Source organism: Diabrotica virgifera, chromosome 7 (genome assembly GCF_917563875.1).
Source record: "Diabrotica virgifera virgifera chromosome 7, PGI_DIABVI_V3a".
Taxonomy (NCBI): Eukaryota; Metazoa; Arthropoda; class Insecta; order Coleoptera; family Chrysomelidae; genus Diabrotica; species Diabrotica virgifera.
The window spans coordinates 248,803,695-248,819,732 of record NC_065449.1 but is presented as its reverse complement, the minus strand read 5'-3'; the positions used below and the strand labels follow the sequence as shown (position 1 = coordinate 248,819,732).

The window sequence follows — 16,038 nt, the reverse complement described above, 5'->3', positions numbered from 1 at the left end:
GGGGTGACTGTCACCCCCCGACTAAAAGCAACCAACGGCACAATCCGTCCAAATTTTCATGCAATTCAGAGTGGATCCTGAAAATACAGTATCGCCGTATTTCCCGTTCATTTACTGGACTACAAGATGTTTCTATAATCTGTATTTAATCCTACATAATAATAATAATCAGACGAAAGTACAAAAAAAATCGTAGATTAAGTAAATTATTTATTTTTTATTAAAATTATATTTTTCATTCGATGTTGACTCTTTTAGGAGTGCCTTGATTTTATAACATAGTTGTCAAATTTAATCCAAGTCCTCCTGAAATTGGTTTTCGTAGGTGAAAATCGGGACATTTAGTGTCCCGATCAGGTACAAATCGGTACGCGTCCCCAGACCCCTGAAAATCAGGATGTCCCGCGCAAATCGGGACACCTGGTAATGCTACCTCAGACGTATAACTATAAATGACAGTGAGATAGAAAAAGTCCAGGAATATATCTACCTAGGCCAAATCCTGAAACTTGACAAAGATAACCAAAGTGCGGAAATTACTAGGAGAGCTAGAGTAGCATAGGCAGGATTTGGAAAACTTGGATACTTAAGAGCTGCAAAATACTCCAATAACTGAGGAGCAAAGTGTTCAACCAGTGCATCCTTCCTTTCATGACATATGAATGTCAGACCTGGACCCTAACCAAGGCAAATATGAATAAACTGGCCACAACAGAAAGAGCAATGTTAGGTATATGACTGTCAGATAAAAAGAGGAACGACTAGATAAGATCAAAAACAAAGGTCAAGGACATAGCAACAAAATTTGCCAAACTTAAATGGAGCTTCGCAGGCTAAACTATTAGACAAAAAGACCAACATTGGAATGCAACAACACTGGAAACCTTACGAAAATAAACGACCACAGATGAGGCAGGTTCATCATATTAAAAGAGTAGCCGGAACAAATTGGAAATATGTTGCTCAGGATAGAGACCGATGGAAGGAGTTGGGAGAGGCCTATGTCCAAGTGTGGACGATAGTAGGATTTACGGGCAATCTGTATAACTGGTTATGTAGTTACCTAACTAGCAGAATACAACTTGTTAAAATTAAACACTTTCAATCTAGTGAAATTTCCCTAACATCTGGTGTTTCACAAGGAAGCCACTTAGGGCCTTTCCTTTTTAATATATTTGTTAATGACATTAAATCTCAAATTAACTCTAAATTTCTGCTATTTGCTGACGCTTTAAAAATCTTTAGAATTATCGAATCCATCTCAGATTGTGAAATCCTTCAAATTGATATTAATAAAATTATGGCACGGTGGATATTGAACCAAATAAGCATTAATGTTGGAAAATGTCACGTTATTAGTTTCTGTAGAAGAATTAGTTTATTAAAAGTAAGCTCTGGAGTTCCTCAGGGTGTCATACTTCACCTCTCCTTTTTAACATCTTTGTTAATGATATAATTGATTGCTTTCATAATGAAAGTGTTTAATGTTTGCTGATGATTTAAAATTCTGGAGAGTTATATAAAAAACGATAAGAGACCAAGATTTGCTACAGTAGGATTTAGACTGTCTGCATGCCTGGTGTGTTCAAAATAGATTTAATTTAACCCTTAAGTACTAACACACCGTCTCTCAGACGGCATCGTTTGTTGAAAGTGGGATATTTCCCTTCCTAGAAAAATTTGAAGGTCATCCGTTTATGACTTTTCAAGTTGGGTTGTTATTTACTAGTATTGAATTCGGCAATTTGATGCAGGTTGTTATTCGAAAAATATTTAGACTCAAAGTGTGATTTCCGTATAATAGACGGGGTGTTAGTGTTTGTGCCCAGTTCGTCATTAAACATAATGTGCCCCAGTTCGTCAAAAACTTCAAATAAGGGGATAAAGACTATGAGGAAACTCTTTTGAAATGACTTGATGAGGTAGAAGACGACGTAAGCGAAGTGGGATCAATTTGTGATGAAAATGTTGCCACTGACTACCATTGCTACACTGTACAAATTTTAGTGCCTGTCAGTTTTTTTTTGTTTTAATATTTTTTAAAAAAAATTTTATTTTCATGTTTATTACTCTTTGTTTAACTCGATTATAAATTTTTATCAAGATTCTTTAATTTGTTTCATTTTTATCACACTTTTTTTCAGGAATAAAAAGTTACACAAACAATCCTGCCATTCTTGTTATAATGTTTTGTATTTTAATAAATACAGAAAAACTAGATCAATTACTGTGTTTTTTAGATAAGTAATACTTTCAGTAAGTCATCGAAATATTTTTTTGCATTATAATATTTAACAAAAGAAAAATAACCAGTAAAATGTGAAACCCGTCTGTCAGGCGGTTAGTTAGTGTTTGCGCCATTGATTTAAGATGTTAGTACTTAAGGGTTAAATACCAATAAGTGCTCTTTCATAAGTTTTACACATAAGATTGGGAGGGTTGAAACGAGTTATTCTATATGTAACCAACCACTCAATCGCATTTCTTCCATTAAAGACTTAGGTGTCATTATGGATGAGAAACTTTCTTTTGTAGAACACATTAGTACTATTTCTGTGAAGGCATCTAAGCTTCTAGGTTTTGTTATGAGAAATTGTAAGTGATTTTTTGTGGTAGCAACGAGATTAGTTTATTGCTCAATTATTAGATCGTTGTTGGAGTACTGTTCGGTACTTTGGGCCCCTTACTATCAAAACCATATCGATACGGCCGAGAGGATCCAACATAAATTTTTGAGATATTGTGCTTACCATGCTCACACTACCATTAGAAATCATGATTATTTCTCTATTGAACATCAATAATTATCTTTACCCACACTTTAGAACCGTTGTGATATATCAGGTGCTATATTTATATATAAGATCATACATGGATTTATTGATAGTCCAAACCTGTTAAATCACATTAACTTTAAGGTTCCAAATCAAGCTCTACGTTACCACAATGTTTTCAACATTCCTTTCCACAGAACAACATATTATGGTATTCACAACCCATTGGATAGATACATGGGGCTATTAAATGAATTTGATTATGATATTTTCAATTTAACTTTAACTCTGTTCAAAAGATCTCTTGCTTTGTGATATATATGTATGGTATTGTTGAATTTTGTTCTTATTATATTTTGTATGTTTTTGGTATGTAGTGAACTTTTTAAATGTAACTTTTTGTTATTGATTCTATACTTATAGACAATTTATGTTTTGAAACCTAACTGATATTGTATTGTAATTTAACTGTTAATGGGGCTATCCCGTGTTTTAAATATTTTATAATTACAAACTAGATGAAGAACCACTGAAGGCTGTATCAACTGTGACAGATCTAGGGTGTTCACTTAGATTGCAAACTAAATTTTTGTGCTCATTTTGATTATGTGAATAGCCAGGCATTTAAAATGTTAGGCTCCATTATCAGAACTTCTAGATGTTTGCATATTCCATCAGGCTGATTTATATTTCCCTAGTTAGATCTGTTCTTGAGTATTGCTCAGTTGTTTGGTCACCCACTTAAGTCATATAGCCAAGCTTGAGAAAGTTCAAAATAAACTCATTAGGTATTTAAGTTTTAAATTACACAAACCTTTAAGTGACCATTCCTACTCAGAAATTCGAAATACATTAAACCTTCCTAAGCTATCTTCTAGACGGATTTATGCTGATGTTTTGTTTCTACATAAACTATTGAATTCTAAAATAAATTGCAATGATCTACTGTCTCTAATTGATTTTAATGTTCCCTCCAGAGTCACGAGATCATCTCAAAATTTTGCAATTAAATTTCATCGCTGCAACTTTGGTAGGCATTCTTTACTGAGTAGAATCATTCTGAATGGAAATAGAATAGACTTCGATTTGTTGCTGTGCGCTTCCGAACACAATTGTAGACAATGTGTAAAAAAATGTTTGTAATTTAGGTGATTTATATTGTTATGTGCTTTATCTTAGTTTAATCCAGTGGCGGCTCGTGGAATTTGAGCAGGGAGGGCGCAGATAATAACAATTGCACACAAAAATTTGCCCTCAGGGATTTAGTAGGAATTTGATCAGGGGCAGCGGGTTTTCATTTTTCTATCGGGTGCAAAGTGGATTTCCATTTACTATTTGAACGGTGTCTTTGCAATTTTTTCCCTAGAATGTTTGCTGAGAACTATTGTAGGTTTATATACACAGATGGGCAAATATGACGGCAAAGCTTTTGACGCGGCAAACGGTTTCAAGTTCGTAGAAAACATTAAATTGGCGTTACGCAGGTAAACGCAATGAAGGGCAATACTCAAATAGGGGCAATAATTTTTACGATGGGCTGGTCGGCAAATTTCTCAAATTATGGGAAAAACCAACCTTACCGACTTTCGGCTCTGGTCAAAATAAAATAGTTAGGTACAACTTACAGGAACTAGGTACCTACTACATATTTAAATTTTCAAATACAAACAAATTTGATTTATAATAGTTTAATAGTACTATTCAAGAAATACACTACGACATTGCGTTCATAATAATTAATACATTACAATTACTTTTTAAAATTAAAATCGGCTCTACGGTCTTTCATAGCAATAAATTTTTCCATAACTTTTTCCTCGAAATCATTGATCCCATCATGAAGTAAATTTCGGTTTATGGACATCATAGCTAGGGCATTTAGTCGATCATTAAGCATTGTGTTTCGCAAAAATGTTTTTATGCGCTTAAGGGTTGAAAAACAACGTTCCGATTCTGCAGTTGTCATTGGAGTTGTCACAATAATTTTTAACACCATTATTGTTTCTGCAAAGGTTTCGGCAAGATTATTCTCTAACATAAACGTGAGAATGTTCATAGCTCCAACAATTTCTTTTAAATCTGGCCTCGAATATATTACTTCTAATTCAGTCTTTAATCTGGTCTTGCATAACACGGGATAACAAGTAGTTACAGCATCTAGAATATTAACTGGAAAAGTTTTCGAATATTTTGAGTACATGTCTTTGTTGAATAGTTCAGCCGCTTGCAAATGGCCCCGATAAGAGAACCTTTCCTTCATTTGTGTTGTTATTACATCACACACCTCCTTGGCAATAACACTTCGCATATTATCATCAGTTCTTCTTCTTTTAGCACTTTCAAAATTTGATTCAACACTTTCTTTAATTTCATCAGTATCATTTCGAATGTTGGTAATACTTTGCTCAAAAATTTCTAAGTCCTTCAATTCAACACTGTCCTTATTTCTTGATTGGAGTTGATTATAAAGTATATCGACTTGCGGCAAGACTTTATGGAAAATCGTTAACCAAAACATAAATTCTGGATCTTCTAACGCTCGCCTCAAGCCAGAAGCCTCATTGGAAGTAACACTCTTTTCACATCTGTCCTCGACCTCTTCAAAAACTTCTATAAGTTTCTCACGATTTTCATATACAGAATACAGAATTAACCGTACGAATATTATAGTTCCATCTAGTGACGGCCACTCTCGGTAATCTTTTATTTACTATTTCTTCTAAAATATCGCATCGATGGGAAGAATTTGAAAAAAAACGCTGGGATAGCTGATAGATTATTAAAAAACACTCGCACTTTAGGGTTTTGCAATGTGGCTTTCTGCATAATTAGGTTTAATTGATGGGCATAGCAATGTATAAAATGTGCACTGGGATATTTCTGTTTAATTTGGATTTGAACACCGCTGGTAGAACCGCTCATAACATTTGCACCATCATAAGTTTGCGCTATTAGTTTTTGAGGAGTTTTTAAAATTAACGGATCTATTTCGTTTTCAATGCAGGTTTTTAACCCAGCTGCTGTTTTATCCATAACCCTTAAAAAGCCCCAAAAATTTTCATAAATGGAATCTTCGTAGAAATACCGTAATATCAATACCATTTGACAATTATTTGAGACATCGGTGGTTTCATCGCATTGGATAGATAAAAAGTCGGCCTTTTCAATTTGATGGGAAATTTCTTCCCGACAAACTAGTAGCATACAGTCCAAAATATCATTTTGTATGGTCTTGGAGGTTCCTTTAAACACAGTTGCTTTCTGTAAATGTTCTTTAAGTGTAGCATCCAACTCTGCAGTAAAATCTATCAACTCTCTAAATATTCCTCGATTTTCAGATCCCTCGCTTTCGTCATGACCTCTAAGTGCTAGTTCAAAAGAACCGCAAAATTTTACACAGCTAATAATTCTTTTCAAAATGTGTCGGTTTTTTCTGACTTTATTATTGTGTAGTACTAAAGACTCCCTGTATGCAGAACTCAGTTGTGTTAAAATATTGACTTTGCCAAGCAATGCGAACCCTGTGCATGAATTAATATGACCACGAGACGATTCATGTTTTTTTATTTTTGCAGGAAGGTGGTGAAGATCTTTTATCCCTGTTCTTGCCCAATTTCGGTCCATCCCTGATCCGGCATTGTAAAGTAATAAACACGGGAAACAGTACAATAAATTCGAAACGTCACTACCACAAATCCAATTATTTCTTGTATAAATGTCTCTTGAAAAATGGCGGGTGAAACTTCTGTTTTCTGCTTTGCGTTCACTAATTTGCGTTAACTTCAAATTTGGCAACGGCCTGCCCAATTCTTTAATTTTTAACTTATCTTCAAGTGGCAGATTGGAAAAGTTCGTATTTAATATATTATGAACAGTATTCATGATGCTAAAATAAATTCGTTCTAATTAGCCCATGTGTTATAATATGAAAAATATGTGTACTTACGTAATAAGAATAAGTGAAACTTTAAACACTACTACTGCAAACTTTTCCACTGCTTTCGCTTTATTGTTGTCAGAGATAACTGCTTGCAAAGCTTCTTGCCGCGTGCTTTCTTGCTCACTGAGGCCGCTAAAGAAGTGCGGCCAAAATGCAACATCACGCAACGTCTGAAGATGAGTGGGAGTGTTGGTCGACCGTCCTCGATTGCTATGGTTACGTGGCCGCACTTCTCTTGCGCCCAAATATGGTGCGTGCCCTCTCAACGTGGTCTCAACCATCGCCTACGTCCTATAAAGCTATGACAAACTGGTTGAGCGTCGGAAAAATATCAGACAGTGTTTTTATGTGAATTTCAACAAATTAAAATTAGAATAGAAAATGTTGAAGTTGGTTGTATCAGAATTTTTTAACCAACATTATATCTGGGAGGGCGCGCGGCCATGCCGCCTCAAAGAGGAGCCGCCACTGGTTTAATCGTATTTAATATTTGTTTTTTCTATATGGCTGCATCGCCAATTTTTGTCATATTCACTATATTTATGTTTAATGTATCACTAGATAATAATTATTGTAATATTTTATGTATATGTTACAGTTCAAGTTGATTCTCAGTTAGAGTTGACTATTCCTAGTTCGAGTCAACTCCAACTAAAACGAGCAGTAAAAGTTGATTTGTAAAATTTAATTCAACTTTTGATGAGTATGCGTCTCTTTGTTTTGACCGTTTCAACTACTTATCACGATTTAGTCCAGGCTGTATCGTCGCCCCCGATATTTAAACTATTCCGATTCGATTTCTTTGCACAAACTTACTCAAAAAGAGGTCCTTATAATAAATCCACAGTGTGCCAGAACATCGATTTTTGACCCTTCGCTTCAAAAGGGGTCAAAAATCGAGGTAAGGCCGTATTGTGGCTGAAAAATTGTTTAAATAATTTTTTTAAACAAATTCGCAAAAATAATTTTTTCACTTTGGACAATTTTTGATTGCTGTCGAGTTATATGCGATTTAAAATTTAAAAAAAGCGCAAATAAACATTTTTAAGGCTTAATAAGTCGGTTAAAAATAATTATTATGAAAGTCAGAAACTGACCTTCATAATGATTCATCATTAATTATCAACAATGAACGCTAAGGGTGTATTGAGGCGGCCGTCAATGTGAGTGTGAGTGAGATGCACCATTGGACGGCCGGAACGGTACATCTCTTTCCCACTCACCATTGACGGCCGCCTAATACGCTCTTACCGCTCATTGTTAATAATTAAAAATAACAGCTTAGTAATAAAATAATGACAAAAATTTCTTCACGATCTTGTAAAGGGGGCTATAAACTTTTTGGTCACTTTCTGACTTTCGTAATAATTATTTTTAACCAAGTTTGTAAGCCTTGAATGGCTATTTGTATAACTCGACAACAATCAATTTTAGAGAAAAATCACAAGAGACCTTTTTTGCTCAAAATGACCCACACAATCTAAAGAAAATTGTTCGAAGTAAAAAAATTATTTTTGTGAATTTGTTTAAAAAAAATTGTTTAAACAATTTTTTTACCACGGTACCGCCTGACACCCTGTGGATTTGTTATAAGGACCTCTTTTTGAGTAAGTTTGTGCAAAAAAATCGAATCGGAATAATTTAGCTAACGGGGGCGACGATACATCTGGACTAATGTGAACATATTTAAGTAACATTATTTAATTTATATTCCAATCAGTTGTTTGTGTGAATCAACTCTTACTAAATGGCATTGGGAAGAGTATACTTTTTCTAGTTGGAGTCTACTTTTACTAGTAAATGTTGAATAAAAATCTTCATTTTATGTTTATAATCAACTTTTACTAAAATCAGCCGTTTGAGTTGACTCAAACTAGGAATAGTCAACTTCAACTGGATAATCAACGTGAACTGTAACATATACAGTGGAACCCCGTTAACTCGGATTAATCGGGACCGCGGCCGATCCGGGTTATCGAAAATTCGGGTTAGCCGGAGAAAATGGTAAAAATTATTAAAATATGGTATGCTTACAGATAAACTCCGTTATAATTGGCACACAGACACTTGTAAACCACGTTCGCGTTCCACACATACAAAGCGTCGTCGAGAGTCTCATTTTTAGCTTTCTTATCTTTGCACCGATTGTCCAAACTGTCTTTTGTTATCATTTTGAAACAAAAACAACATTTTAAGTTTTATTGCCATTACGTTTTTTTTTTTTTTTATTTAAACAATATAAATACACCTAATCTACAAGATTAATCAGTGTTTTTTCTTTAACCTAATTTCCCTAAAAAATGTTTGTAAACTAGATGTCACCTGGTCCATCCTAGCTTTTTTTTACATGAAATGTCCACTTCTTTGTTGTGGCTACACAGCACAGCACTGACTCTGCTTTTCACTAATTGCTCACGTATTTGTTGTGGCTACAATTGCCATTACGTAGACAAAAAATCACGCAAACACAAAATCTGAATATATTTACGAACGATTACAGAACGGAACGAACAATGCGACTTTACTACACACAATACCGTCTCGCAACGAGAACGAACTTATGTTATTTAATAAGAGTGAAGACTAAGACCATTGTTTGAAAAATAATTTAATAGTTTTTTCTAAACAATGCTAAGACAGTTTCAAGTAAATAAAGGATACTACAGATGCCTGTTGGTTTCGATAACACATTTTTACTAAGGTATATTATGTATCAAATTACACAAATACGCATTATCTCTCATTGTATAATGTGTTTGACATTGAAAATTGAAACGAATGAACTACATAGGAATTCGCTAAAGCGACAAATTTTTACGAAGAAAGTTTATTATGATAAATAAAATGAGCCTGAAAAATATAAGATATTATAGTATTCGAACAATATGTTTATAAGGAAAGATAAAAGAAAATATTTTAAGATGTTGAAAAGAAATTGGAAAATCCAGCATAAAGGACATACATTTTTATTGTTGTAATGTTTGTCTGATAAAAATCGGTCCGGGTTAGCGGGGGCCGACTTATCGGGGTTCCACTGTATAGTTAATTGGGTGGTATTCGCGGTGTGCAAGTACTTGGAAGGGATACGTGAAACGATCGTGCGCGAATAGCGGAGAAATATTGCAACTTTCTTAAATAATTCATATTGTCAATTGAAATTGTCAAATTGACGTATATTTCATAACTACTGTCATTGAAGAAGGAAAATTATACATTGTTCCACAATATTAATATATGTAATTATTATATAAAGGTAAATTTAATTAATTGTATTTTGCTTGCAGTACTGCATTTTAATAACTAATTTTATTTACTACATACAATTGTTTACATTTTAATAACATAACCTAAATCTTATTTTTTCTTATTATTTTTTGACTATTGGATATATTGGACTATGGCCTTGACAATTATCCAGTAACCTGGACCATATGATTGGCCAATATAATTAAAAGTGCGAATAAAAGTTCAGAGCGAAGAAACCAGGTGTCGCTTTTCCGAACTTGCACGGTCCCAATACCGTCAATAAATAAATAAATGCTATAAGCAGAAATTAAATAGAGAAAAACATTTTATTTTAGGTGTGGGAAAAAGCTCCTTACTGCTAAGGTTCTCAGATAACACATTCACTGGCAGTTATATAACTACAATAGGCGTAGATTTTAAGATAAAAACAGTTACTGTCAATGGTGCGAAAGTGAAATTGCAGATATGGGACACTGCTGGTCAGGAAAGGTTCAGGACAATAACCAGTACCTACTATAGAGGTACGCACGGAGTTATAGTAGTATATGATGTTACTAGCGGTGAGAGCTTTGCCAACGTAAAGAGGTGGCTTCACGAAATTGAACAAAATTGTGATTTAGTTAATAAAGTATTAGGTGAGTATGTTTGATAACAATTTTGTAAATGATTATAGAAACCGTATAGTCTAGGTGGGATCTGTCAAAAAGCAGATAGCCCAGTAAATTTTCAGTGTCAAGACAGATTTGCTTGAAAATTTGGATTTAGGTTCTACTTAGTCTCCACTTCAAAGTTGGACTTGTGACATGGAAATTTACAATAAACAATTTTATGTTATTCATCATCATTCTCCTTGCCTTACCCCTATGCGGGGTCAGCTTCCCTAATTGCATTTATCCACACAATTCTATCTTGGGTCATATCAATCTTAATTCCCTTCACCAACATGTCCTGCCTAATCGTCTCCTCCCAGGTCTTCTTTGGTCTTCCTCTCCTACTCCTTCCAGGAATTTGCACTTCAGCTATTCTTCGTATTGGGTGATTAACGTCTCGACGTTGAACATGACCAGACCATCTTAACCTATTGTCCTTTTCATGATCATTTTTCAGTGCGTAACAAATGATAGGAAAAAGGGTAAGTCCGTGATAATACACATTTATGACATTTATTCTAACATGACATTTTAGTTAAATCTGACAGTTGTCACATTTTATTTTCAATTTGGAATAAAAACAAATCAAATGTCTTTCTTGCATTTATAAAATGTTATTTTCTTTGATTTGTATAGTCTTATAAATTATACAGATTTAGCCATACGGCTCACACTCCCTCTAAGGGGAAAATTGACTCATCCCAGATACCTACGATATCAAAAGGATTGAGCTCTGGTGAGACTCTTTCCGTGTTATCGAGCCCTAGGTGACTTGGAATGCAGGTGTATCTCCCAGAAATTTTCGTACGCATCTGGCCGTCGCGAGTAGTACAGCTTTCTGCATGGTCTTATAAAGATGTTCATTCAGACCCAGCAATTGGGTCAGATTATACAGATTATATTTGTAATATTATTATCTAATTAAAAAAAAAATATTTTTTTATTATGGCGCCATCTATCGACAACTAGAATAACTAGAATAAATGTTATAAAAATGTCACCGACGAAATGTAATCACCGACGTGCCTTTTTTTTCTGTCACATACAATTTAATGCGTTAGAAAGAAATCGAAAAACTGTGACGCACTGAAAGATGATCATGAGAAATACTGTATGCTCTCTCATTTTGGCATCAATTGGTGCCACACCTAGACTTCCCCTAATATACTCATTTCTAATTTTATCCTTCTTTGTCACTCCACTCATCCATCTAAGCATTCTCATTTCCGCCACATGCATTTGTTGTTCCTCTTTCTTTTTCACTGCCCAACATTCAGTTCCATACATCATAGCCGGTCTTATGGCTGTTTTATAGAATTTTCCCTTCAGCTTCATTGGAATTTTTCTGTCACACAACACACCACTTCCTTCCACTTCATCCATCCAGCCCTAATTCTACTGCATGCATCTCCATCTATTTCTCCATTACTCTGTAGTACCGATCATAGGTACTTAAAACTATTGCTTTTCACCACCCAAAGATACCATTTTGTTTGTAGTAACTCCATCTTTAAATGAACATTCCAAATACCCTGTTTTTATCCTACTAAGTTTCAAATCTTTTTCCTCCAGAGCTTGTCTCCACTATTCCAGTTTTTGTTCTAAGTCTCACTATTTCGTATTAACACTACATCATCAGCATACATTAAGCACCATGGAATGTTACCCTGTAGTTTCGCTGTTATCTTGTCCAAAACTAATAAGAATAAATAAGGACTAATCACCGAGCCTTGGTGCAATCCTTCTTTCACATCAAATTTATTAGTCTCTCCCGCACCTGTCCTAAGTCATTAACAACAATCGTTATTTCTTTCTCTGCAGATTTTGTTTAAGAAATTCCCTATACTCTTCTAGTTGACTGTTCTTTGTCTTTCTATGGATCTTTTACCCTTAATTTGACCTTGCATTATGAGCCTTAATATGTCGTATTTCACACCTCTCGTCATGTGGCCTAAATATTCCAGCTTTCTTGTTTTGATGTTTTTTTATGACCTCGCAATCCTTTTGCAGCCTTCTTAACACTTCTTCATGTGTAACTCGTTGGAATCCCATCTGTCACTGATCAAGTAACTATTTTTTTTTATACAGTGTGTCTGCGTAACTTGGAACCATATGGGAAACTTGTTTAATATAAATTTTACGAAAAAAAGTTATTCTTCATAAAGTGCTCTGCATAGTCTAAAACCTACGACGCAATCATCAGATATCAAATTTTATCAATAATAAACGAGGTATGTCTAAAAATATGAATTTCGCTCAAGAGTAAAGTGCCTTTATATTTCACAATATCAAAAAGTGTTATTAAGAAAAGTTGTTTGTAATTAAAAATTATGTTATAATATGCATTTACACCCTTCTAATTGAAAAATTTCTTTTTTTGAAAATTCTCAAATTGCGGATACCCATCATCATTTTTATTTAAGATAAATAGGGCAGTCAATGAGGGTATTTGGCTCCGAATTCCATCCTACTACATCGATTTACTTGATATTTTCACAGTAAGTACGGAATAGCTCAAAAAACAAAGTCTACCCTATGCCGATGTGCGCTTTTATCTTGGGGGTGGTTCCCACCCCTTCTCGGGGGTGAAAAATGTTTTGGTTAAAATAGCCGCGGAAGAGGCTAGATAACCTAATTTTAAGCAAAAACTGTTCTATAATTATTTTTTGACAACTCAATACTTTTTGAGCTATTTGTGGTTGAAAATTGGCTATTTTCATTGAAAAATGACACCTTTTCGGACGGATTTTTGCTAACACCTTAAAAACTATGCATCTAACAAAAAAACTGTATAAAATATTTCTCTAGGTTATAAAAAAACAAAGAGATTCGTTCCTTCATAAATCCTCTAGTTAAAATACAAAGAGGGATATTGTAGGTAAGAAGAGTTTGTTTTTTTGCTGCAAGCTCAAGTCGGTGTATTCAACTTGAAATAACAGAGAAACTGTCGATTTTAGGTGTATAATGATACTTATAACTTTTGTAGTGCTTGAAAAGACCTTTAAAATGAGCAATACTAAATGTCGATTACATTAAAAGTAATCAAGTATATTCAAATGGGAAATAAGCCACAATTTTACCTAAAAATGACTTTATTAACGTTTCGACGCCCAAGTCGGGTGTCGTTGTCAAAATACAAAATAATATTAAATAAACAAAAATGTTGTTGCTTAGTAAAAAATTCTTCTAATAATTTATTTAATCTGACTCATTTATATCGGCAATTCAGACACGTATTATACATTTTAAAGTAGACGACTTTAAAATGATATTGCCAATATTGATGAGTTGCGTTCCTGGGACGACTTTACTAAAAGATAGTTCATTCGATTACATTACATTCTGAATTGCCGATATAAATGAGTCAGATTAAATAAATTATTAGAAGAATTTTTTACTAAGCAACAACATTTTTGTTTATTTAATATTATTTTGTATTTTGACAACGACACCCGACTTGGGCGTCGAAACGTTAATAAAATCATTTTTAGGTAAAATTGTGGCTTATTTCCCATTTGAATATACTTGATTATAAAAATGCCACAAGAAAATAGCTTCAGAACAACACATTAAAAGTAAGCGAGATATTCTGCAAAAAAGTTGATAACTAATGTATTTTAAGAAGAAATTAGAAGTATATTTAACCCCTCATCCATCATAATTTAAATACATCGTTTTCCTTCTACAATAATTTTTATTATAGTGTTATTTCTATGTTCAAAAAGTTGGACTGGATTAAAATGAATGGTTTTTGAAAAAATAAGATTTTTTAGCATTTTTAAATTTTCTTAAAAATCTTCCTTTTCCTCCATGTAACTCGAAAAAGATAAGAGATTCGAAAAAAAAGACGCCACACAAAAATGTAGGGCTTTTTCAGATAAAAATTTCCTTTTTATTTTTTATTACTGTATCTCTTATCATTTTCAAGTTACATGGAGAAAAAGGAAGATTTTTAAGAAAATTTAAAAATGCGCTCTATAATTTGATTTTTTTTTCAAAAACCATTCATTTTAAACACGTCCAACTTTTTGAACATAGAAATAACACTATAATAAAAGCTATTGTGGAAGGAAAACGATGTATTTACATCTTGGTGGATGGGGGTAAAATTACTTCTCATTATTTCTTAAAATACATTAGTTATCAATTTTGTTTGCAGCATATCTCGCTTAGTTTTAATGTAATAGACCTTTAATATAGCTCATTTTAAAGGTCTTTTCAAGCACTACAAAAATTATAAGTGGCGTTATACACCTGAAATCGACCGTTTCTCTGTTATTTCAAGTTGAATACACCAATTTGAGAATGTACCAAAAAACAAACTATTTTCACCTACCATATCTCTTTTTTATTATAACTAGAAGATTTATGAAGGCAAGTGTCTCGTTGTTTTCTTATAACCTACAAAAATGTTTAATATAGTTTTTTAGTTAGATGCATAGTTTTTAAGGTATTCGCGAAAAACCGCTTGAAAAGGAAATGGCTAATTTTCAACCACGAATATCTCAAAAAATATTGAGTTTTCAAAAAAAAAAAATTATAGAACAGTTTTTGCTTAGAAATGGGTTCTCTATCGTTTTCCGTGGTAATTTTAACCAAAAAATTTTCCACCCCTAAGAAGGGGTGGGAACCATCCCCCAAGATAAAAGGCATCGGCCATCGGCATAGGGTAGACTTTGAATTAGGAGATAAGTAGCTAGGCCCAAAATTTCATTAAAATCTATGCAGTAGGATAGAATTCGGAGGTATTCTCCTTTTCATGACCATTTTTCAGTGCGTCACAAATTATAGAAAAAAAGGTAAGTCCGTGATAAGACACATTTATGACATTTATTCTAACATAACATTTTAGTTAAATCTGACAGTTGTCACATTTTATTTTCAATTTGGAATAAAAACAAATCAATTGTGTCTATTGCATTTATAAAATGGTATTTTCTTTGATTTGTATAGTCTTATAAATTGTACAGATTATATTGATAATATTATTATTTTATTTAATAAATAATTCTTTTTTGATTACGGCGCCATCTATCGACAACTAGAATAATCACCGAACTAGAATAATTACCAAAGTAATCACCGACGTGCCCTTTTTTTCTGTCACATACAATTTAATGCGTTAGAGACAAATCGAAAAACTGTTACGCATTGAAAAATCGTCATGAAAAGGACTATAATATCCTATTCTTGCTCCCTTTGACTGGCGTAAACTCCGTTATTATTAATTTTGCGAAAAAAAGTTATTCTTTACAAAATATCTGAATAGTCAAAAAACTAAGATGCAATTATAAGGTATCAATTTTTTTTCAATTTTATACGAGGTATGTCAAAAAATGTGAATTTCGCTCAAAAGTAAAATACCTTTATAGTTCACAATATTTCAACTTGAAGGATGAAATTGCATGTTGAAACATAGTTTTTATTT

At 33.4% G+C, this 16,038-nt stretch overlaps 1 protein-coding gene across 1 annotated transcript in view; it reads left to right on the top strand.

Moving 5' to 3' along the window:
- LOC126888395 (ras-related protein Rab-35) overlaps positions 1–16,038 on the top strand; it is a 37,968-nt gene that overhangs the window by 2,474 nt on the left and 19,456 nt on the right. The window contains exon 2 of the mRNA XM_050656615.1: positions 10,296–10,595. Within this exon, the coding sequence (XP_050512572.1) occupies positions 10,296–10,595 (300 nt within the window). The remainder of the gene's footprint in view (positions 1–10,295; positions 10,596–16,038) is intronic.